At 44.0% G+C, this 25,952-nt stretch overlaps 1 protein-coding gene across 1 annotated transcript in view; it reads left to right on the top strand.

Annotated features, from left to right (window-relative positions):
* The window catches only part of LOC146302845 (glutamate receptor 3-like), an 81,627-nt gene that overhangs the window by 13,873 nt on the left and 41,802 nt on the right, over positions 1–25,952 (top strand). Inside the window, exon 3 of the mRNA XM_084697315.1 lies at positions 14,193–14,432. Within this exon, the coding sequence (XP_084553441.1) occupies positions 14,193–14,432 (240 nt within the window). The remainder of the gene's footprint in view (positions 1–14,192; positions 14,433–25,952) is intronic.

Genomic DNA, 25,952 nt, shown 5'->3' with positions numbered 1-25,952 from the left:
AAGATGAAACACCATCAAGAACATCAAGCTCAGTAGATCACCGATTTGTTTGCTTGTTTACATCTAGGGAGGAGATAATGGTTGTTCACTCATGTTTAATACAGTACGTTGACGACACTTATTGTACTATTATGTCAAACTCAAGGCCCGCGGGACAAATGTGGCCCGCCAGGTCATTGGCTTAAATGGTGTATTGAAATAAGGCTACTTTACAGCATGCATTGACCATGAACTACGTCTCTCACAATGCATTTCGTTATGTTACGGGCAAAGTGACGACATCCCGCATCGAGAAAGCAGTATAGCACGCACGCTTTAACTGTGGAAGTCAACATCTAGCATCATATCAAACCCAGAATTAAAAGGGGGACTGCCCAAAAAAGAAGTATACTTCAAGTTTAATTTGTAAGTATACTTAAGTATTAAAAAAGCATACTATTATCATGGTACTCAAAGTATACTAGCAGTGTACTTATTTATATACTATTTTTGTACTAAGTAAACTGAATTGGTCCAGTTAGGACATAGGTCATTTATTATACGTTACAGTACACTTATAGTGTATTTGAAGTACACCTTTGAATACTCTAAAGTAACCTGTGTAGTGCACTTTCAGTTCATGAAGTATACTTCCTAAAGCTTGCTTTGTTCTTCAAGAACAAAATAACTTTGATCAGAGCTAGTATTATTAATAGTGGGGTCGAAACTGACATCAGTAGATTCTGCAACATAACCATGAGCACATTTACCTGTATCACATTTAGTAAACTTTCCAAAATTGTCAGCGAATCTAACTCCACAACCTCAGATATTGATCTTATACCCACAACATTCTTTAAGCGAGTGTTTGATAGTGTCTCAGGTCTGGTGCTAGAGATTATAAACACATCCCTTAGAACTGGTGTCTTCCCAGATGCCTTCAAAACATCTGTTGTAAAGCCCCTATTAACGAAACACAAATTCGATAAGTCTACTTACAAATTACAGACCAATATCAAACCTTCCATTTATTAGTAAAGTACTGGAAAATATAGTTTTAGTCCAATTAAATTATTTTCTTGAAGAAAATAACATCCTGGAAGTTTCTCATTCAGGTTTCAGGAAATATCACAGTACTGAAACTGCTCTCACCAAAATAATTAGCGACCTCAGACTAAACTCTGATGCAAATAAAGTCTCTATCCTTATTCTGCTAGATCTTAGTGCAGCATTTGATACCATTGATCACAACATCCTAATCAATAGACTGGAAAAGCTTATTCGTTTCACGGATAGTGTATTGAACTGGATAAAACCATATATCACAGGAAGGAAGTTTTATGTTAGTTTAGGAGACCATAGGTCCAAGAAACATGAGAACTGCTATGGGGTTGCTCAAGGAAGCTGCTTGGGTCCATTACTTTTTTCTCTTTAAATCTTACCACTCGGCAACATAACATAGATTTCCATAGCTATGCAGATGACACACAACTATATATATCCACTGAACCCAACGATGCAACGGCCATCAATTCCATAAATGGATGAATGATAACTTTCTTAAATTAAATGAAGACAAAAAGTCCTATTATGCGGCCCCAAATCCAAAAGAGAGATGCTTACTAAGAATCTAGGAGGCTTAACCCCGTTTTAAACCAGAGGTGACGAGTCTCGGTGTAATCCTGGACTCAGATTTGAATTTTTTGTATGAATGAATGTATGAATGTTTTTATATCCAGCCGGCTGGACTACTGTAACGCACTTTTCGCTGGTCTTCCCAAGAAAACCACTGAAAGACTACAGCTCATTCAAAATTCTGCAGCTAGATTATTAACCAAAACTAAAAGGAGAGAACACATTAGTCCTGTCCTAGCTACTTTACATTGGCTCCCTGTCACTTTCAGAATTGACTTTAAGGTCCTTTTCCTCACAAACAAAGCTCTACACGGACAAGGACCTAGCTACATTGCTAACTCCCTTATAAACTACACACCAGTTAGAACACTGCGATCATCAAATGCAGGCCTATTAGAGGTCACCAGAAGCAGTCATAAGAAGATCAGGTCATCACGCCTTTGCTAATTCAAGGTCATCACGCCTTTGCTAATTACGCCCCAAAACTATGGAACAAATTACCCATAAATATTAGGGAAGCAAACACGCCAGACATTTTTGAAAGACAGCTTGAAACCTACCTTTTTACCGAAGCATTTAAGTAATTTGATCTCAGAAGGGTTTTACTACTTTTATTAGTTAAATTATTGTTGCTATTTTAATTATTACTTTTATCACTTGTATTATTGTTTTTATTGTTTTTATTGATTTTATGTAAAGCACCTTGAGCTACAATTCTTGTCTGAAATGTGCTTTATAAATAAAGTCTTTCTTACTTACTAAAATAACTAAAAGTATATGTAACCGGTGTGAACTGGTGAAACTCTTTCCTCGGGTATGTAATGGGCCACCCGCGTCAACGAATAGCTAGCTTTTCTTTGGCGTACCACTACGGTCACTTTTGGCAAGTCGGAGGTCGTGCGTTCGAGCCCGGTGAGTGGCAAACGAGCCTTGTCGTGGCGGAGCGTGGCTACAGCTGTTACATACCCGTCACATATACTTTGGAACACTTTAAAGTGCACTTTCAATTGAGGCTACTAGCAGTAGGCTTCAAGAAATGAACTAAATAAATGTTAATTTACTATGATATAGGCCTACTAATATATTTACACGTTTAGGGGCCCCTCAAACTAGTGATTTTACGCTCGAGGCCGTGCTCAGAAGCAGAATCGACCTTTCGAAGCAATGGGAAGCCTAACGATACGAAATAGTCGAGTGTGGCTTCAAATTGGAGAAAAATGACCACCCGTCGAAGTTTCGTCACACGAGCAGCTGACAGTAGGTGCGCTCGACTTTATACTTTTGTCCGACTTGAGACGGCGCCGAGGCTAGGTCACTGTGACGTAGCCTCAGGGGTGATACAGGTGACATTTTCAGTTAGCCTAATTATTTATTTGTTTATTTACTGTATTATAGTCTACTTATCAAGCATTCACTAGGACTTCTTATCACTCTAGAATCACTCTTTAACCCACCTGTATCTGTTTTTGATGAGGGTCAGGCAGTCAGGTAGGCCTACAGCACATGCGAGTGCCCAATCGGTAGAGACAAGTGCTTTGTTGATTAGGGCAGAAAAAAAATTGTCCCACAGCCCGCTCCCGCTAGAATGACAGTTGAATGTCACTTGTTTTTATTTTATTCTTAACCAGTCGTTGTCTTGGGGCCCCAAGCCAGCTCGGCGCCCCAAGCAATTGCCAGTATACCGGCTTACTTTCACCCCTGCCTAGCCATCAAAGTACCGTGAAATCGATTCGAGAACTGCCGGCTGTGTAGCCCAAAATGTAATGTACTTTCAAAGTATTTGGACTGTTTTTGCTGTATAATAAAATAAAACGTACATCTTACTCCAGAAGAAATGTATACTATTTTCTGTTTCCAAGCATACTTCTTAAAAGTATATCAAAAGTGAACTAAAAGTGTACTATTCATTTTTAGTATACTTATAAATGAGTATACTTTAAAGGAGACATGACATGAAAACTTCATTTTATGAGGTTATTTAACATTAATATGAGTTCCCCTAGCCTGCCTTTGGTCCCCAGTGGCTAGCATTTTCGATAGGTCTACTCTAAAAAAAAGCCCTGGGTGTTCTTCTCCGCCTTTGACAAAATGAAGGCTCAATTGCTCTGTTTGAAAATCTCCTCCGAGTGACGTAGATACAAGGAAGGTTACCTCCCTTCTTTCTGCTTTGCCCGCCCAGCAGCAAGCATAAATCCAAATTTAGTTCCTTCATCCGAGCCTCTGCTCTGCACAACCAGGATCTTAATTGTATTTTCGCTAGAAATGCGCCGACACAACTTCCCAAAGTTTTGTATGTCTGCGCCAAACATTCCAGCCACTACTGTTTCCTCAACTTGAGCCAACACAAAGCTGCCCTTGCTGAAATTAAATTATGGATCATTACTAAACCTCCTTGGTCAAGCTACAAACCTTGGACAAGTAACTTAACTAACGCTATATCATTTTGTTGCTTTACTGTATATGGTTACCTAGCTTACTACCCTTAGAATGTGGCTGTTACATTAGCTCTGCAGCTAACAGCTGAGTTACTGTTGCTAATGTAAAGATAAATGGCATCAAGTGTGTGTGAATACAAACGCTGTAACACCTGGGGCCTGTACTACGAAGCAAGATCAACATGCTCTGGATTACTTTCAGTTACCCGGCTACGCGAAGCCTAACAATCGCAATCATGATAAGCAGTACTAGGATGCCGGTTATCAATTCTTTAACTCAACCCAGATCTTTCCAATCTAGAGACGTGCGCGTTCACATAAATGGGCGGTGTTTGCACCGTATGTCCAATCGCAAACACGGACGAAACAAGAGCCGAGGTGTGCACCTCTGCAAACCAGGGTGATCAGATGAGAATGGCTAAATTCGAGGCATCTTACAGCAACGGGGGCTACGAGCCATTGCGATACAACCGTTGGAAACATAAGCGCATGTTGCCGCCCCTCTCCTCCTCATTAGCATTTAAAGCTACAGACACAGAAACAGCGCGTTTTGAGGAAAGCTCATTGAGGGACTGCTCGTAGTGGCTGTAACTATGCACCAAGGCTGAATTTCGGGAAAGATACTTCAGATACAGTATTAGGGGACCACTAAGGCCTATATAAAAGCCTCCAAAAACATCATATCATTTCTCTTTTAATATACTTATTTTCTGCAGAATATGTTCACAAAAGCTACAGCTAAAAACTCAGATTTTATATCAGCAAACATCGTTACATTGTCCCTTTGAGGGCAATCACAATGCTGATGTGGCCCTCTGTGAAAATGAGTTTGACACCCCTGGTCTAGAGTGAAGAAGGGCCTAACATCCATTCGTTTGGCAGACATGGAGGGGTGGGAAGGAAAGGTGTTACCTTTCTAACTGGTAGTGTCTCCAGGGCTCCCTAGCATCTCCCTAACCCTGATCACCAACTGGCCGTAGATGAACAGCTTGTTGAGGCCAGTTAGAGAATTCTTGAATGACTGGAGGGCTATGCCCAGCCACAAAATCAGTTTTGTATTATATTTGTATATATTTGTATTATATTTATAGTCAAGGACTGTCCAACACTTTTATATCTTCTCCCCAGTATTTTTGACCTTTTTATTATGAGTGCTGGGTTAGAGTTGGAAAGAAAACATACAGAAGGGTGGCTCTCCAGGAAAAGGGTTGGCCAGCCTTCTTATTGGCAGCTCTGGGCAGAATGTTAGTGTGTAGTTTTGTAAAGAAAGAGGCTTGTTGCAGTATAGCTTTACTGAACACGCTCCATTGCATCACCCTTCCTTTGCTCCTAACATGCATGTGCGGTCCTATTCAATATCCGCGTCTCTATTACAGTGCCTCTTTCTGTATAATATTGTAATTCAGTCTACATCTAAAACACAACCACCCACTTTCCCAGAAATGGATTGCGCCTAGTCATAAACTAAAATAAATATTCAATGAAGATATCCATTGAAAAAAGTTTTTAATTGGCTTAATCCATGGTTGGGAAACTGGGCCAAAATATTTAAGCTTTCATTTTAAGTGACTGTTTCTTTTAAATCCTTGCACATACAGAGTGACTGTGTAGTGTACAGTTTTACAACAGTCAATGGATTGGCTGTTAGAGATTACATTTACATTTAGTCATTTAGCATTAGTTAAAAATAACTTCTGTGGAAAGTGAGAACATTTGCTCTAGAACTGGGAACCAAAAAACCCCAAAAGGAACACCACAGAGACAATTAAAGGACACTTTATGCTTCTACAAATCTGTAAGAGAACCCTAGTTTTATGGTTCGAACAGGAATCCAAATTGGTTTATAAAGAACCATGGTTTGCCGTCCCATTAATGTTCTGAGAGGGATGGAGAGGAGAAGAACACCTTCACGTCCCCTGAAGCTTGTCAGTGATTAGTTCCTCCACATGTTGTGTTCCCTGTTGCATATGGATGGTGGCAGTTTAGAAGTAACACAGTGTGATGTGTGCTCTCTCAAACATACCTCTGTCCTTTCTCCTCCTCAAACGGTGAGCTCCACGTATGCCGTGTCTGTGTATGTGTGTGTCTCTCACCATTATACACATGGCTAAGCCGAACCTGTAGGCGGTTTTCTCCCAGGCCCTTGATCTGTGCGTGTTTGCGTGTCCACGTGTGTGACTGTGAAATGAAATATTGAAGCGTTTCATCGCCGGGTGGACGGAGGGGGGGGGGGGGGGCAGTTCCTGTTTCTGTCTTTCATGTTCCTGCTCTTCCTCTCCTCTTCTTACCCCTTCATCTCTCCGCGGTGAGGCGGTGTTGTTTTTGTCCTGGTGTGGTACGCAGATCGAGAAGGAGCTTATCTGAAAAAGAAGAACGAGACAGAGAGAGGTGGTAGAGAGAAAGAGAGAGAGAGGTGGTAGAGAGAGAGAGGTGATGGAGAGAGAAATAGATAGATATGGAAGAGAGTCAGAGGGACAGCAAATAATAAGGAGAGAGAGAGTGCTGTAATCCAGCACAGCTGCAGAATGAAAAGGGCCTCTTGGAGTGAATCCACTGACTTCAATGGAGAGGCTCTCTCCCCCTCCCCTGTTGTCCTTTACAGTACAGGACAAGCCTGGAGAGGGGACTTTTTATACTCTCTATAGGAGGCAGAGGACAGGAGAGCAGAGGGAGGTCAGGAGAGAAGAGGAGAGGAGGGGTGGGGAGTAGTAAAGCCAGAGTATGCGGAAGTCTAACACATGGTTACTCATCACACAAGCCTGCTGTATGAACCACCTCTGTTACATATGCTCAAACCCTGTAGGCAGTACTGCTGCCGGCTACAGGCTGCTCTCTATGCTGCTTACAGGGCAGATCTCAGACACGCATGCTCCATCTTCAGTCAAAACACGCACAGATGACGACTTACACCACTGAATTAAAGGTCTCTTCTCTCTCTACTTTACTCTAACCACGTTATGTACACCATTATGATGACTACAGGTATGTTGTATGATGGAGAGTGTGAAATGAGTTGCTTTAAGGCAGTATGTGCATGGACAGTGTGGTTGTATGTATGTATGTATATATGTACCCTATGCACTATATTATTACATTTTTACAGCAAATATGTTCAAGACAAATCTCTTTCAGGACGATAAAGTGGATCTTATCTTAACTATTTACTCAGATAGCTATCCACACAAGGACACTAAGAACACAGACTCTACATACTAAACCAGGCTGGAGGGATGGAGGCTGATAGAAGGAGAAAGTGATCTCTTTGAGGGAGGGTTACAAGGTTAGAGCCTCACCTCCTCTCTCCTTCTGCATGGCTCAATTTATCGTCCTGTTCTGAAATCCATGACCGAGATAGAGAGAGCATGGGAAAGGTAGAATCAGTCGAAGAGCTGAAGGATAGAGACAAAACCGTGAGAAAGCAATAGGAGAAGAGAGCGAAAGTGAGACAAAGTGGGAGAGAAGACAGGAGAGAGAGAGAGAGAGATTCTCTCTGGTTATCAAGAGTTATGGATGTTAGCATCAGTGAGAGCCACAGGACCAGGAGTCTAATTAGATTAGAGGGAGCAGGACTGACCAGGGGTCACAACTGTCCACCATCTGCACCTAGAAGGGGATCAGCGAGGGACTCTTAAATTCTGTCATGACTTCAGGATAGTTCTGAGATATTCCTGAGACTATGGGCTGTTTGTGTGTGAGCGTGGGGTGGGGGTATATGTGTGTGTGTGTCGCCATGTGAATGCATCAGAACACGCCTGGTAAACAGGACTGTTCTGCAGCAGCCCTACAGGACTGCTCCAGTCGCAAAGTATTAACCTCAGTTCGCTGGGACACAGACTGTCTCCTGGCTGTGTGTGTGTGTGCGTGTGCACGTGCATGTGTGTGCACAAGTTTGCACGTGTGTGTTCTCCTGGAGTAGTACGCATAGAGGTGGACAGTCGCAGTGTGACAGTGACAGGGATAATAAATGGAGGTTTGTCTATCCACAAAGTTTGCTCATCGTTTTTTTTAAGTCAGGGACGAGAACTGGAAAGAAAACACACAGGGAGACGTTCAGCTGTCACAGCTATTCTCCTGGCTGCTGTGTGGCGGCTTCACAACCACAACAAAACCAGTCAGTCATTCTGCCTGGTGCAGTCAGACTGCTTTCACTCTCCCCTTCACTGGCCTCCATCCCCAAGCACTGGGGCGTGCCTTTGCCAGTACTGCTGCTGACATCAGCTTCCTTCGCTGTGTGCAGTGTTTCCCCTAGGATTTTTTTCATGGACCAAAATATTGCCTCCAATTGGATGTCACGTGACAGATCCCGCAAGGCAGTGTGAGATACTTGGCATCGCGAACAGGTAGCCTAACAAAGGAAGCGAACCCTATTCTATGCGTTTATTAGGGCATTTGTGGACGAGCAACATCATTATGTAGCCAGTCAAAACAAAACAAGCAAATGTAATAGTGGATCTAGAGTACTCCTCGACAGGCGATGAGGAGTAAATAACAAGGGCAACTTAAGGCAACTTAAGTCGCAAATGAATGTAACCTCTATGCGTGACTGCCGTTTTTGCATATATATAAATATAGGCCTAGCCCAATATATATCTTGTCATACTTTTAGGGGGCGGTAGGTAGATTTGAGGGAGCAAAACAATGGTAGGGAAACGCTGGTGTGGTGTATTGTGTAGATTTCTCCAGACATCTGCTGACATTGACTGGTGCTTGTTGTTGCATCATGATGGACTCCATTTCCTATGAGCCTTCACTCTGCCTCTCTCTTTCTTCCCGGGGTTTGCCGTTGGAATGGTGAATAAGTAGTAATTTTGTGAGCGTGTGTGTGTCTGTTTGTGTATGTCCTTGCCTGTGTGTGTGTCTATGTCAGCTGAAGTACATTGGCAGGCCATCAATCGAGGTCCCTGCTCATACAAGAACACAATACACCCCCCTTGATCCGTGCTCCCCACACGCTTCTTTCTCCCCTCCGTTCTTCCTCCTCCTTCCTCTTTCCTCTATCCCTCCCACCCACCTCCATCCATCCCGCTCTCCCTCTACATATCCTTTCAGCCATCCCTTTTTATCCTGCGTTTTCCTTTTTTCCTCTCTCCTCACCAATTGGCCAGCCCTGGCTAACTCTTTCCTTCTCTTTCTACCACCACCTTCCTCCTGGTGTTTCTCTACACCCCTTCTCTCCTCCCCCTAAAGTATCTGAAGAGAGCACACATGTGACCTGGCAGGCTGATCGTAGGGATTAGTGCCTGTGAGGGACTTTGTCAACAGCTTTCTGGAAATCCAATTACACAAGATCATAAGCCCTACATGTTTCATAGATTTTGAAACCTACACAAGAAAACATCACATCTCTACGCATGCATCAAAGACCACCCCCCCCCCCACACACACACACACACACACACACACACACATACAGTGTTGAATGCTCCTCACTAAACATCTAGGAAGAGGTGAGAGGAAAGATCCTCCAGCAATGCTAGTATTTGTGTGTGTGTTCAGCCAGTCTTGCTAACTATATCTCCCTCTGCATTGCAGCAAATGGTGACCTGGGTCTTCTGTTTGTTGTTTGTTCTGTCTTATGGGCTGAAATCTCTGCCGCTCTCTGTTTTTTTCTGTGTACGTGTGTACGTGTGTCTGTGTGTATGTGTGCGCGTGTGTGCGTGCGTGTGTGTGGGTGTGCATGTATGCCTGTGTGCGTTATCTATCAAGGAGCAGATAGCGGGTAATTGCTTGGATGGCGGTTGGTCTCGCTGTCTAGGAACAGCCAGGGTGGTCGTAGTCACGTAGGAAGGCTGGGATGGTTGCTGCCGCGTGCACTCCCCGTCTCATGTATCAATTAAGCCCCATCAAACAGAATCATTTGAGAGTCGCAAAGCAAAGCGCCCTATCTGCTACCGGTGAAGCGTCACTATCCGGGCTTAAGGGATACGCCGTTTCCTCATTGCTATCCTCCTTTCTTTTCTTCAGAATTTATTTCGGGGGGAGTCAGAACTCTGATGCACTCTGTTGGGCTGATAGACATGACTGCCAAGGTAATGGTGGTGGAGAAGATGGGGGTAGGGAGAGAGAGAGAGAGAGAGAGAGAGAAAGAGAGAGAGAGAGATGAAGGGAAAGAGGAAGGCAATGCTCTGTGTGAGCAGTGGAGAGCGGTGAGGAGGATGGGGTGAGAGAGATGGAGGGGGGTGTGATCTATTGATAGAGGGGGGGGGGGGGGGGGGTCCTGGAGTCCTGGCCCCAGCTCCAGGGAGGCTTTGTTGGGCTGGAAGGTTGTACTGTGCAGGGCTGCAGTGTGGGGGTAGCATTATAAGATTTTCCCCAGCTCCAGTGATGCTGTGCTGGGCTGGGCTGGAGGTTCCATCCTCTCTCAGCTGGTAAAAGGGGGTCTGGATTAACTAGGCTTGGCGGGGATAGTGGGGGACGGTCTCCCGGCCAACCCTCCTGATGTCTTAGTCGTCCATCATAACACTACACACTACTACACACGCACACACACACACAAACTCATACACTCTCATACATGCACACAGCAGCTCGCTCCAGCAGTAACAAACCGAAAGATTGCCTTTACCAGACCTGAGTGTGTCTGATACAGGAGTGTTTTATGAGTATCTCCCTTAGACAGGAATCCATGCTTCCACGATGCACCCTGATTTATGACCTCCTCCCCAAACCAGGTTCACACCACACAGCACAGTGTTTGTCCACATCTCCTCAGGGCCCTTTGTGTTCTTCCAGCTGTTTAACTCAAATGGGGGCTAGTTGTTCCCTCTAATTATATTTAGGATGATGGTTCCTAATATGGGAGGGGGGGAGGATGAGAGTGCGTGGGAGGACACACACGCCAATGCCAAGTGATGCGGGGATGAGAGAAGCAGAAGCACTCGTCTCCTTAAGTGTCATGGACATCGGCGGGGGCGAGACTTTAGCAACAACAAAAAAATTGTGGGGGGGGGAGTATTTGAGTAAAACGCTTTGCGGCGCTTCGCATCTACAAACGACAAGGGGCTGATGCAACATCACTCGTCCCCCCAAAGCACTTATGAGCTATCTCCTCGTGACAGCATCGCCGGCTTCAGAAGAGGACAGAGGACAGAGGGGGGCGGGGTGAAAAGAGAGAAGGAAAGAAACGGGGGTAGGCCTACATCAGATAAAACACAAGGAGAGGGTGAGGGACAGGGAAAGGGGTGGTGAAAGAAGACAAAAGAGATGGAAGGACAGAAAGAAAGAGAGAGAACGAGTAAGCAAGAGAAGGAGGAGGCAGCCTGGAAGGGTTGAGGGGAGGACAACAGCTAAAGAGATGTAATCACCAGTGACATTTACAGCGTTCATTCCCAGTTCCCTGGGCCCTAGAACAGTCCCGTTGTCTCCAGTAACTCTGAGAACATGCAGACCCAGATACTAGAGAGCAGCAAGGAGGAGGAGGGGGCTGTTTAGGAAACAGCCAGGCCAAGCCCTGGATTCACTGGCAATTTTTGTTCAAACAAAGGCAATGCTGTTCCATTGTTTTAAATGACACAGTAGACAGTGCTTGGAAGAGCCTTAAACTAAAAGCCTCACATGGAGGCATGCTCCCAGGCACTTGCTGGCTTTGCTGTTGTGAAGCGCCTGGAGTTGAAAATGAGCATTGGAACGTTTGGATAGCTTGGTGGCGCATGGGCGCGCTAATAGTACCCACTGGATGTCAGGCTGCTGTTAGCCTGCAGGACAGGAGACCAAGGTGCTCTGGCTCTTTCTGCCTCTCACAATCTCTAATGGTCTAATGGCTCTCTCTGTAGCTGTGTCTGAGGCAAGGTCTCTGTAGCTGTCTCCAAGGCTAGGTCTGTCTGCTGCCGTCTCTAAGGCTAGGTTTCTCTCTAAGAATCTCTTTGGCTAGGTGTCTCTGTAATGGTCTTTAAGGCTAGGCACACGCACACGCACACTAACAAAAACATGCACACACTCAACCAAACACAAACCACATACACATTTTCATAAATTCAGAGACACACACAAAAGCACAAGAGTGAGTCAAAAAGCCTAACAGCGCTGTGTGTTTGACCAGTTAACTGAAGAACCCCTCCAGCAGGAGGAGGAGGAGAGAGAGAAAGAGAGAGAGAGAGGGGTGGCGGGGGGAGAGTGATGGAAAAGGAGAGGGAGAAGGAGAGGTCTGTGTCCTTAGGCATGCCACGTGTGCTCTATATATTCATATATGTGTGTGTGTATGTGAGTGTGTGTGTGTCTGTTGGTGCTCATCTACTCCCAGAGAACATGGCTGGTGAGTAAAATAAACATTATTGAAATGTGAGGTTTTACACAAAGAATCAGTAAGTGATCCACTGTTATCAGGCTTGCCCTGATTCCTCTCACACAGATCTATTTACCTTTTACTTGGAGGCTTCAAGCTGGAGATGAAACATGACTGAGAGCTGAGAATGAGAACTGAGACTTGGGTCTGGGCTGGAGTTAGAGGTGGAGCTGGGGCAAGGGTTGGAGCTGGTGTAAGTGTGGAGCTGGGGCTGGGGTTAAGATTGGAAGCACTGAACAAAACTGGGGTGGAGGCTGGGGTTGTGGCCGTGTAGTGTTTGAGACTAAAGCAGTGGCAGAGGCTGGTTGCTGGGTAAATGGAGAGTGCTGCTGCTCCACTAAGCATGTCTCCTATCCTGGGCCAGCCTCACTCTGGCCTGGGGTAGAAACTCTTCGCCGGTCTGGTCTGGTCTACTACACTCTGAACGGGCACAGGCATGGAGCAGGGTGATATAATGGGGAAACAGTCGGATGAGGGCAGAACATTTAGAGTGGTGGCTGGGTAGATAGAGAAAGAAAAAAAACAGAGAGAGAGAGAAGGAGGCAGAGACTGCTCCACTTGAAGAGAGGGTATGTGGAACTAGCAGATGGCAAGAAGGAAGACGGACCGCAAAAGGAGAGCAGATATAGATGTGAGGCAAGTTAGTTAGTTAGTGTGTGTGTGTCTGTATGCCTGAGAGAGAGAGAGAGAGAGAGAGAGAGAGAGAGAGAGAGAGAAGAGAGAGAGAGAGAGAGAGAGAGGGGGGGGGGTGAGAGGAAGGGGGCTGGATCCACTGAGATATCCCTGGGAGCAGATAGCATAAAGGAGGAACAGATAGCAAGAGAGAGAAAGAGAGACCAGTGGGCTGAAAGTGAAAGGCTCAGCATAGCAGATATGCTGTCACTAATAGGAGAGAAAGAAATGAAGAAAGGATGGAGAAGGGAAGGGAAGACATATCTGTTAAAGAAGCAAGAGCTAATTGAAAGCTAAACTAAGAAGCAAAGGACAGCTGAAGAGAGAGAGAGAGAGAGAGAGAGAGAGAGAGAGAGAGAGAGAGAGAGAGAGAGAGAGAGAGAGAGAGATAAATAGTGTGAGAGTGTTTGTCAGGCCCAGTCACCCAGAGCAGCTGTGCGTGTCAGTTCTGCTCTGGCCTGAATGAAGAGGCCTCTAAGAGAAAGTGGACCTGGCTCAACCTTGCTTAGTAATATGAAGAGCGCACTTCTACTTCCAAAAATGGAAGTAGACACTTCCACACACACACACACACACACACACACGCACACACACACACACACACACACACACACACACACATACGCACACACACAGCAGTGACCTCTTTCACTTTCCTAATTATCTTATAATAACAACCAGGCAGAGCCAGAGAAGAGAGAGCAACAGTGAGAAAGAAAGAAAAACACACAGAGGAAGTTGTAAGTGTGCACACCTGAATTGTAAAAAAAATTAGTGCCAGTGTGCATGTGAGTTACTCTTAGCTAACAGTCAATGATCTTTTCCCAGAGACCATGACAGACAGGCATGGAAATATGAGTGGGATTTTCCCACATGGAGATATGTCACTTCATGCAAATGGAAGTCTAATCAAGATTAATCCTTGTATAACTGAAAGTCTCATTCTCCAAATGGTGGTTATAGAATCTTTCTACCACAAGAAGCAAGCAGTCTCCAGTGTTGCTAATACATGTGTATTGTGTGTGTGTGTGTGTGTGGGTTTCACCACACACTTGCACACACACGCACAAATACACAGCATGTTGCCTCAGTTATGCAGAATGTGTTTGACCACTCTCAATCTCTCCCCTCCCATCTCCTCTCTCTCTTCTCTTCCTCCCCACCTTACTCCACCCCTCCCCCACCTCCAGTCTGCTCCCAGTTCTCCAGGGGCGTGTATGCCATCTTCGGCTTCTACGACAAGAAGTCAATGAACACACTGACGTCCTTCTGCGGCGCCCTGCACACCTCCTTTGTCACGCCGTCCTACCCCACCGACAACGAGGTCCAGTTTGTCATCCAGATGAGGCCCGCCCTCCGGGGGGCAGTGCTAAGCATGCTGTCTCACTACAAGTGGCAGAAGTTTGTCTACCTGTATGACACAGACAGAGGTGAGGATACAGAACAAAACGCACACGCACAGACGTTACACATGCCAATGGACGCACACGTGCAAACACACACACATATTAAGAACTTGGATGGATGTAGGACTGACAGACTGACTGATTTACATATACAGCACTATGAGTTTGAAATGATGTACGGTGGCTGACAGCCCCTCCTACACTGTACTGTTGTTGTAAGGGCCTGTGTTGCCCTGAAGGTCTGTGGATTTATTTGCTCATTAAGGAAAGGTCGTAACCCTCTAGTATACTCACAGTAGTGGGTTTCCTCTGTGATACTTTCTCCTCTCCTTTCCTCTCTCCTCCTTTCTTCGCCTCTCTTCTCCTCCCTCCCCTCCTACTTTCTCCTCTCCTTTCCGCTTTACCTCACTTCTCTGCTTTCTTCTCACCTCCTCTCAATCTTTTCTTCTCTCTTCTCCTCTCTGATCTCCTCTCTTCTCCTCTCCTCCCCTTCCCTTTCCTCACCTCACACCTTTACCCCTCCTGACTGCTGAAAGGGGAACAGGAGATGTGATTAGACGAGGACACAGGCTCCGCGGGGAGTGTTAAATAAGTTTATTGATGCTCTCCATCGTGTTCTGGGGGAGTCTGATACCTGGCTTATCACAGACAGGTGTGTCAGAGATCTACGGCCTATCAGGAAGTCCAGCTCCTGACTCACTATTTCACACCACAGTCTAATAACATTCATCAATACAGTCAAAAACTTGGGGTGCACTTGTTTCAGAACATGTCATGCTCTGTTGTCTGTTGAGGGCTTGTGAACTTGGAATATTTGGTCTTTCGTCTTCCTCAGAAAGGTAAACCTGTGAAATATGTTGTGTAAAACTAAAATAAATACCAGTCATTTAAGAGCCAACTGCAAAGCAAAACAAACACTTTAAAATGCTTTGAAATAAAAAAAAGATCAATGCTATTGACTCAGAATTGTCTCCCCACTAAAGGATGGGGCATCATGATCTCTCACTTGAATAGACAAGACATCCAAGTGAAATACACAGTGGTGGATTTGGATGGTGTCTTTCATCCATTTTCTCTTCTGATGTTAGAGGACGTTTCATGTAGATTTAGCTTGATGCCTTGTGCTGTTAAGGTAGACGTGCTGGTGTCCGTCATTTTGTGTTGTTTTTGGTGCCCTGGAAAATGAAAGGAAGACTATTCCCCCCATTTGTCCTTGCATTCCCTACCTAACACCCCCATTACAGAGAAACTTGGTTGATAAAAGAAAACTAATTATAGCATTTGAGCATATTGCAAATACTTTATATGCCAACCCTGACTTACTTGGGGGGGTGGAAAAAAATAAATAATCTTAAAACATCAAAAGAGTAACAGACAATGAAAGCAAAGGAAATACAAATTCATCATTTGGAATGCTCTTTAAAACCAATTACCCCAGACAGATATTTGACTTTGTGTTCTCTGCTTTGTCAGTGAAACCAATAAACAGTGATGTCCCCAAACAAGGAACAAACACACAGACATGTTCCTCCGAATGTTCATGTCAAGTGCTTTTGCAAACCTGTAAACGGTAAATAAAATCTGTGTCTCACACATACACACACGCACACACCAACACTGGGGGCAGATTTGCAATCCTTCCGTTCCAAGAGGAGGGCAGCGTTTCAACTAAAAAGAAAGGAATCAGCAGTTCACTTCCACACAACCTTTTTATTCAGTCAGTAGACTAGATTAATTACCAGTCCCCTACATGCATTAGACTGCCATATTGGCTGTGCAGAGATAGCTTTTAGGCTTTAGTGCTTTCATCTAAAGAGGGCCAGCCTGCAGGTTCAACCTGATGTTCCAGCCTGAAATTAAGGTACATTTGCGGCCAAGGTTGAGTGTGTGTGTGTGTGTGTGTGGGGGGGGGGGGGGGGGGGGATGGGGGGTGGTGTGTCAAAGTGTCTTGAAAGCAAAGGTTATGACTCAGGTTATGAACCTTAATGAAGAGAGCTGTGTATGATTAGTGTTGATTGGCCTGAATAAAAGGCCTACATTTGACAGAAATCAGGGATATTAAGAAGAAGATTGTGTGTCTTTTGTGTGTCTATGTGTTTGTGTGTATATGTGCTGTAGGGGTGGGAGAAAAATCGATTTGCATTTGAATCGTGATTCAGTCTTCTAGCGATTCATATCAATTCACATTTTTTTATACATATATATATATATATATATAAAGCAAGAAGTTTACTAAACTGCAAGAAAAACAATACATTTCAAGGTTTTGATGCATTGGGATTTTTTTTCTTCAATACTTAACTGCCTATAACAGTCAAATAGAAACAGGTAACACTAAACAGCAAACTGGAATCAAATGTAAGCATATATTAAATCAAAATTAGATTACAAATTGTGAATCGAGTTGATTAGATTTTTAATTGAATTGTGACCCCAAGAATCGATTAGAATCGGGACGTACCAAAAGATTCCCGTCCCTAGTGTGCTGTATGTTCATGTATGAGTCTTTGTGTCCTTGTGTGTGTGTGTGTGTGTGTGTGTGTGTGTGTGTGTGTGTGGCAGAGTGAGATGGATCCTGGCCTTTGTGTTGCGTCAGTCAGGTATGGGCAGATAATTGTGGGACCGGGTCTACAGAGGGGGATGATTACAGGGCTTATTGTCTCTCCCAGGCACAATCAACCCTGATTCAGCACTCTCACCTTCACTTGATTTATGAGGCTCTCTATCTCAAACACTTTCCTCTTTCCACCTTCCTTTTCGCTCAGATGCTGCCCACCCCCTCTCTCTTTCTCTTTTCCTCTCTTTTCCTATCTTTACCCTGACATGTGTTATCGTTTTCTCACTCTCATCTCTCTTTCTCACTCTTTCATTCGTTCTCTCTCTTTCCTTCAGTTTTTCTACAACTTTTCCGTCTCTGTAAAATGTTTCTTGCTATCCACCGACCCCACTTGTCCCTCTCTCTTTCCCTCTGCCTCTATCTTTCTCTCTCAGTTTTTTGTGTGTGAGCTTTTCTGTCCGAAACGAAGCCAATTTGGCTTCAACTGCGAAAAATAAAAATTCACAGAAATACATAATATACAGTGAGAGAAAAGGAAGAAGGGAGGGAAAGTGATACAGACTGATCTGCTAGCCTCCTCCGATGGTGTGAAAGCTCTCTTTGGTTTTCCTTTGACATTTTGTGAATGGCATTCTGAAGAGAACGGTGGTAGTGACATTTCTGGGTGAGACCGGAGCAGGACTCCAGTTAGTTGTGTGATTGCTGCAAAGAAACACAAGATGTGTGTGTGTTTGTGCATGTGTGTGTTTGCATATCAACTGTGTCTGGATTCTCTTTCACTCTGGCAGTGAGGACAGAGTAAGAACAATGGCCTCCTCTCTCCCATCGATCATCTCTAAAGGCCTCTTTCAGACAATAAATATTACATTACAATAAAACATTATTACTCTACCATACAAATATAATATTACTTTCCTATACAAATCTGTAGTAGACTTTTCCTAACTTGACTTTATCTACAATGTATCACATTTTGAAGCCAAGCAACCATTCTGAAACAGTATTACAAGGCTGTGTGTTTTCACACACTTCAGAAAACTACTGTGTCTGTGAGGTTATTTTTCCTTCACTTCTTTCCATCAGTGTACAGCACCACCACAGAGCCAGTTTGCAATCTTTCTGTCTAAATGTTGGTTATGTTCACAATCCATGACTGAATAAGAGGTCTGCTGTTACACACACCCACACACATGCCCACACGCACACACACACACACACATGTAGTATCGATTCAAGTCAGTCTGTTCAGTAATTCGAGAAATACGTTTTAGTCGCATCAGATCTCGTGAAGTAAAAATGGTTATGAAATGTTTAAATGCTATCGATCATCGCAACTCGGATACTTTGCATCAACCCATATGTTTGAATGCTCCATCTGAAATAATGAGCTTCTTACAGTAAGTGTGTGGTAAATGCAAAGTACTCTTTTAGACCTCTCTGTGATCCCTGCAGCGTGCGCTAGCTGAAACAACATCACTCAATATTGCATGGCCTGGTCTGTAGGCTCTGATTATGGGTGATGTGTGTCAAGATTAATCCAGACATCGCTGGCCTTTATCGACTAAAAGCTTTTTATCAAAGTATATAAAAGAGTGGAAGCAAAGTCCTCTGTCTGCCAGTGTCGACCTTCAACAGCAACAGTCCTGATTATGCCAATCGCGGCTGCAAGTCTCTTGAGTGCTCTAATGACTCTGCTCTGTCCAAACACCTGCTTTGAAACAAGGTGCCGTCTCCGATAGTCATACCTAAGTATGGTTCTGTTGCACTTACAGTGCTGTATGTTGGTGACATGCTGTAAATGATTCCATGAGCAATTTACACACCATTTGTACATTTTCATCAGCTCTGGAAACCTACTGTAAGAGTGAAGAGGTCTAGAACATTTAGTTCCATCTTAAGAGTTTTGCAGTGTATGAAATGATAGCACCAAGTCATGAATTTTTGAAGATACAGGTTATCAATCTATTTGAATACTTTTTTATTATTAAAATAATGTGGATTAGTTTAGAGCTACTTAGAATTTTCTTTGGTTGCAGAAGTCTAACTGAATATTAGGAACAATAGCTGATAGCCTGCAGGTTATTGGGGTCATCCTGTACCCTCTCAGCCACCTGCAGTCCAGCTTTCTGATCAAGTCAAATCACATTATATTTGCGAAACCCTTTTTACAAGCAATGTCACAGATGGCTTCACATGCGCCCATAGAACTGCAACTAAAACCAACCAAAACCCTCAAAGATGACAAGCAAAAACTCCCAGGAAAACTCAAATAGAAAAAATGAAAGAAACCTTGAGAGGAGCAATCTAGTTAGGTATCTCCTCCTTTAGAGATGGAGGTGATTCTAATCAGCAGTAACACCTCTGCTCCCTTCATTCTAATGAGGGGGAGCAGAGGTTGTTGCTGTTATCTTCCCATGTCCTTCAAACACCCTACCAACCTGTGGCTAAGTCTCCTGTCTCTGGGGAGAGATAGCATTTATATGTGTGCAGAGTACGGGATTGTTCTAGCACCTCCTAACAGAATCTGGTATAGACACATAATACCCTCCAGCACGCTGTAAAGCTACCAACTTTAGTTTTAGAAGTCAGGGTGAATTGAATGTGCTATACCCAACAGTGTTCTTGAAATAAACCAATATTTAGTTCTTATTTTGATTCACATCAACAATATTTAATGAGCCGGAGAGCCAATACAGACTTGATCCAGTAATTGGGTAGAGGCATTGTTGATGAAAAGAGCAAAACATGACAGTCGGCAGGTAAATATCCAAGGATATTTATCCGAGGGTATCAGACTCCCCCCAGAACACGATGGAGAATCTAATTCATTTCGGCTTGCCCCCTCATCACCCGACATATCTAAATGAATATCCATTGGTTTACCATCAAACACAAACTGTTATCTGCAGTCAGGGCCCTGTTTAGCTGTATCGCCTTTTAACTAGCTGGATTTAGGCTGGATGAGTTGGCAGCTGAGGAGGGCAGTAAGGGCCAACAGTTTTGTGAATGGGATTATACGATGACCACACATGTCCAGAGGCAGCTCTCCTCTTAGTTGCCAACAATCTGGAGAGAGAGAGAGAAAGAGAAAGAAAGAGAGAGAAAGAGAGAGAGAGAGAAAGAGAGAGATAGGGAGAGAGATTGAGAGTGAAAGAGGGTGGCGGGATTTACAGGGTGGAGAGAAACAGTAAAAGAGAAAGAGAGAGACGGAGAAATGGAGAGATGGAGGGTGAAGGATGAGCCAGGGAAAGGCAGCTAGCTCAAGTAAACACCCATTCTCACTATCTCTCTCTCTCACCCCCTCCCTTTCTTTCTCTCTCTCCTCCTCGCCCTCTCTCTTTCTTTTTCTCTCTCTCCCCCGAACAATCCCTCTAATTGGCTGTCCTGAGACGGTTGGTTTACTTTGTTCCTGCAATACTCTAACAAGACCTGCTTCCTGCTGAGTGCTCTCCCTCTCTCTCTCCCTGCACCCCACCCTGCCCGGCAGTTCCCATGGTGTCTCTGATGAGGATCTGAAATTGGGTTTCTCCCAATGGTATTTGTTTCTCTGTAATCCTCACTGTTGTAAACAGTTCAGCCAAACTAATCAATCAAAGGAAGAAAACAATGATGGACATGATTGTCAAACTGTCAAACAATACAATTTCTTGACAGGTCTTTTGATTTCCGACATATATGATAGTCCGTCCATTTCAGAAGGTACTGTAGCTCCACCAGCCCACATTGATCTGTGTCATTAGCCAACTGTTGGATGTTCATATATTTGATTTGTCTCAGCATGAGCACATCAGAGGCTGCCCCACCCCTGTGTGCTGCACCACCTCTGTATCAGAGTGTTCAGCTTGTTGCCTTGCAGCTCGGGTGACATCACACTTGAAAGAATGGCACATCAGCTGCCCCTAGCTCCTTCTGCATGGACACACAAAAACACACTGCGGTACAATACATCCTCTCACATCTTCACAGACCCACTGGACACACAAAACCTCTGTAGCAGTAGACTACCAATAGACTCACAATAGACCCAATATAGATAGACAATAGACCCCTCTGGCCTCGTATTGGTCTCTGTTAACTTGAGCTGGGTTACAGCCATAATACCACCTCTCCCTCACTGGCTCTAGCAACCATGAAATTGCAGCTCCTAGCATTCTGCCTTTCTTTCATTATAGCGTTATACAAGACAGAATGTCCTGCCCTTTGCTGCTAGTATCAGGCATGGGGGTTGATTGCTTTGATGTTACTGTATGTTGCAGGGCCACTCAGTCAATTTGTTCAGCGCCAAACTACAAATGGGAAAAAGGCCATGTTTTTTTTTGCTGCTGTTGTTTTGTTTTCTTTGATTCGAGAGGTAAACATGGGACAAAATATATACTTTTATAATCTGTGGTGCGCTTTGGTTTCTTGTCCAGGTTCTGTCCCTGTAGGCATTTTTAGCAATAAGTGGTTCTCGTGTTAGGCTCTCTTCTCTCTCCTGTCCTCTCTTTTCCCCCACTCCTAATAGTTACTCCCCTCTCTTCTCTTGTTCTTCTCTCCCTTCTTTACACTCCTCTCATCTGCATGTGTGCTCTTTTAAAGATACGCTTTGCTGGACTCTGCTTGTGTATGATTGAACATTTGCTGTCTCTGTGATTAGAACCACGTTCACTTCAGGAATGTTTTGGTTCAACCGTAAACCCAACATCAAAGGCTTAGACACACACACAAACAAACAAACACGTGTTCTACTGCCTTTAGGTAAAAAGCATGGAATCTTGTACTGCCAGTGGGAAGAGAGTTCTGAAGGATAAACTGGAGCTTTACAGAGAGATGATATAGCTGCCTGGACCCACTCAGTTACCCTGTACCTACTAACTGGTTCAGATCTTTGTTTGTTGTTCTGTTGCTATTTGGTGCTGCCTTTCGTTTCTATTTCAGTGTTTTTCATCCTAGATCTGGTTAGGGGTTTATGAATTTTGTCAAACTTTTCCAGACTGTATCTTGTTGCCTTGGAAGTGCATTTGGATTACGTTATTTGTAGAAGATATGCCATGTAAATTTGTCATCTCAATGTTTGATCGATTGATTGTTCCTCTTGGATTCAGACACAGTCTGGAAGTCTCTGAAGAACTGACAGCCAAATCACCAGAACCATGCAACTGAGCCACTCAATCAGCTTTACCAGCTCTACTGTTCGATCTGCAGTGCAGACACACCCCCACACCCACACCCACACCCACACACACACACACACACACACACACACACACACAGCCCAGAAGTAAACACTCATTAGCACTGTAGTATTATTTATGTTTACTGTGCCTGGTAGCTGAGACGTGGTTCCTTTGCAATGTTGCAAGTAAAAATTATCGTTCTTTTACCACTGAAATGCTGTAGAACTATGCACTTCCGAGCCTTAATCTTTTTCTTAATCTTTGGAGGTTGCTTTGGATGAAAACATCTGCTGAATGAATTAAATGTGATGGGTGTTTGTTTTAAGTCCATCAGAGAGTAATGGAGATAAATCATCTACAGGAAACCACAGTCAGTATTACATTCTGATAACTGGAAACACTGGAGACACTGATGGCCCTCAACGGTAACCATAATCAAGAACCGTCTGGAAAAACTGTGATTTACATCCTTTTCCAAATTTGATCCAACTGCACAAGCCCACAACAACACAATATAAAAATACCATAAGCAAGTTTTTCTTCAAGATACCCACAGCTAATAATCATGATCTGTACTTTCTAAACTCCTCTTCCTACACCTTCAACCAGTAGTCAGATTTACCATTCCCATATTGGCCCAATTAGGGGTCTGGGCCAGGCCCTGTCAGGCATAATAACAAATCAGGAACCAAGGCGAGCCGGTCAGATGTTACAGCCAACCACAGCCTCTCATTCACCATGGGGTTGTCCAATTAGTGACAGAGCTGCTGCATTTAACAGCCTGCTCAAACGCTCAGTCACCTCTAACTCAACAATCTTAGCATGAAGAATACCTCACAAAGAACACAGTCAGTTCCGTGTGAAGGCTTTTATTTTGAAAACAATGGATGCGTGATTAAATATATTCATAGTGCACACAAAATTCTTATAAGACGTGTTTTGTATCAACTTGTATGTGTATTTCTATGAGGATGTCATGATTGTGGGTTGTACTCTTAGTGGTGTGCCTGCCATGTACTCATCCAGCCTGTTTGTGGAGCCAATTTGTTCTTCACATTTAGCTATTTAACCTGGAACAGACTGTTCTGGCCTGGTTCATGTTCTACTTTCTTATGACTACTCTCGTCATTTATTGTATACTTATGGTACATACTAATGTTATGTACTATTTCTTGGTTTTGTTTTCAAATGGGCGATCACTCAATGATGTAGCTTTATCAATTATGTCAATAATACTATTGACAGAGAAAGCAAGAAACAAACAGAGAGAGGACAGGAACGAGAGAGAGAAGGATGGAGGGCATTTGGGTGTGCGTGTGCGTGTGCAATGAACTTCCGACACTTGACATTGTTTTAAAATCTGGCTATTACAGACTGATGAACAATGAGGTGAGTGATCAGAGAAAGAGCTGCTTGATCCGCAGATCAGAAAGAGTGTGTTTGTGTGCACGTGTTAATGTGCACACACGCATGCGCAAATGTGTCTTTCGGTCCAGGTTCAGCAGGGATTTATAGATGCTGATAAGGAAATCTTGTTGTTGTCTTCTAGAATTTATGTAGTTGACTGTATTACATTTTCAGATGCTATGCAGCTGCATGGCTCTCTCCTTGTGAGGAGGTAAGCAGGATATATAGTCTGTCTCTCTCTAAGGAAATAAAGCTGAGTTGCTCCGTCAGATGTGTGAGTGAGGAAGTGTGTGTGTGTGTATTTCTCCCTCGCTGGACTGGCAGGGTGAGATCCCTGATCAGCTAATGGTGTAGATGGCCAGCGGCCCAAGAGAGAGCAATAGAGCGAGAGAATGAGACGAAGAGAGGGAGAGTGTGTGTGTGTGTGTGTGTGTGTGTTAGAGAGAGAGAGAGAGAGAGAGAGAGAGAGAGAGAGAGAGTGCAGAGAGATAGCAAAGAGAAAAAGAGACAGAGAGTGTGCCATAAATCGGGCCTGGCAAGGACAAGGCCTTATCACTAATGATTTACCATGTATGGCAATGCAAATTCTGCCGGTGAACCGTTGAACGGCCCATATTTAACTTTCAATGTCAATTAGGGCCAAGCGGCTGTGACAGTAGCGTGGGCTGGCTGCGGGGGCGGAGACACACCCTGATTCCTCTGATCGCTTGTTTGTTTGATTTGCTCAACTCCGTTCTGGATGAGGAAGTAGCTGGCAGATTCCCTCCTGCCTTCACTCAGCCTAAAACCCTCTGTCTTCTCTGACACCTACACAGGAATTTTCACTTTGACTTTCCACTAAAAAATAGAGAAAAGGGAAGAAGTGCTGATCCAATTCAACAGAGAATATTTACCAGGAAGCCGATTATTATCTCTTAATTTCCATACAAATGTAAAACTAGGCAGGCATAGACATCTCTGAATCTTAAAGGAATCCAATTTTTCCCACATACAGATCTAGGCCTGGCTCAGAGATAGAAAGCTGTACAATTCAGCACTTTCAAAATAAAAGCCCCCCCCCCAAACCACCACCACCCTTGTGATCCTAATCAGACTGAAAAACTTTTATTTTGGTTGTTTCACATTAGTGGTACAATGGCAGTTGTAATCTTAGGCCTTGCTCGTAGCTCAGTACCAAGAAACAACTGAGGTAATTGAAAAGGATAGCAGAGATGAATGTGTTAGGATTAAAGTGGACTGTTTCTCTCTTTGTCTTTTTTCCTTCTCTTTCTCGCTCTCTCTCTCTCTCTCTCTCTCTCTCTCTCTCTCTCTCTCTCTCTCTCTCTCTCTCTCTCTCTCCGTCTTTCGTTCTAACTCCCGGGAACTGATTATTTTGGTGCCACTTCTGAGCTGCCCACATTTTCAGAGCTTTGTTGCGTGAAGATTTAAATTATATCTGCTGTCTCAAATTGCCAAACTTTCACACAGCTTTAGTAATCGCAGCACATTAATATATACTCTGGCAACTATAAATGTACTGGGAAAAGATCTCTGTTCTCAACAGAAATGTCCATTGTGAAATTCTGAAGTTTATTGATACCCTTGATAAAGTTTTCCACCTCAAGAATTATGTTGACAAATCTCGAGTGTGATTGGCTTTGCTCCTTCTCATCTCAGTCTTAACTAATGGAGAATAGTGAAGTACATATACTCTTCAGTACCATGGGCAGTTGCTGGCCATGCAGCAGTTTTGTAAGCTTTCATTTGGCGTTCTGACAGAGAATTCAAACATCCTGCTCTCTGCAACTATGATGTAGAGGAGGTTCATGTTTATCCATGAGAGATGTCTTAGCTGTGTCTGCGTGTCTCTGTGAGTGCAGGTGTGTGTCTTCAACATGGGGCCAGTTGCATAAAAATGGATGGTTTCATCCTTTTATTCGACAGCCCATTCTGTCTCCTGTTATCTGGAGCTAGCAGATACTGTATCCAAACTGGGTGTAGATAAAAAAAATATATATAATTAAGATGTGTTTTGGATTGGTATTGATCTATTATTTGTATTGTACTACTGGGGTGAGAGAAAGCAGCCATGCTCAAGTAACTGTTAATATTTTCACGGTATACCTGACTATTGTGCTCTAAGTCGGGATCCACAGCACACCGGCCTTCTCACAATGACGCCAGCCCCCCACTCTGCCCCTAACCTAGTGGTGGCAGGGAGGAGGGAGGGGTGGGACTGCATAGTCAATACTGGCCTTGCTGGGTTAGCAGCAGGCTGTCGGGTCATTTGGCTGTGGGCTCGAGGATACTTGAGGCAGAGAGGGGAGGGGAAAGCCGCAGTCAGATATGTACACGCTGTCTGTGGTTTTTGTTGTCGGTCTCCACGCTGCTTCGTATGCTGCCAGTGGCGTGTCTGCGGAGATAAGGCTGCAGGGAAGAACAGCG

Source organism: Hypomesus nipponensis, chromosome 1 (genome assembly GCF_054491055.1).
Source record: "Hypomesus nipponensis isolate SF chromosome 1, ASM5449105v1, whole genome shotgun sequence".
Classification (NCBI taxonomy): domain Eukaryota; kingdom Metazoa; phylum Chordata; class Actinopteri; order Osmeriformes; family Osmeridae; genus Hypomesus; species Hypomesus nipponensis.
This window is presented reverse-complemented; position numbering and strand designations above follow the sequence as displayed.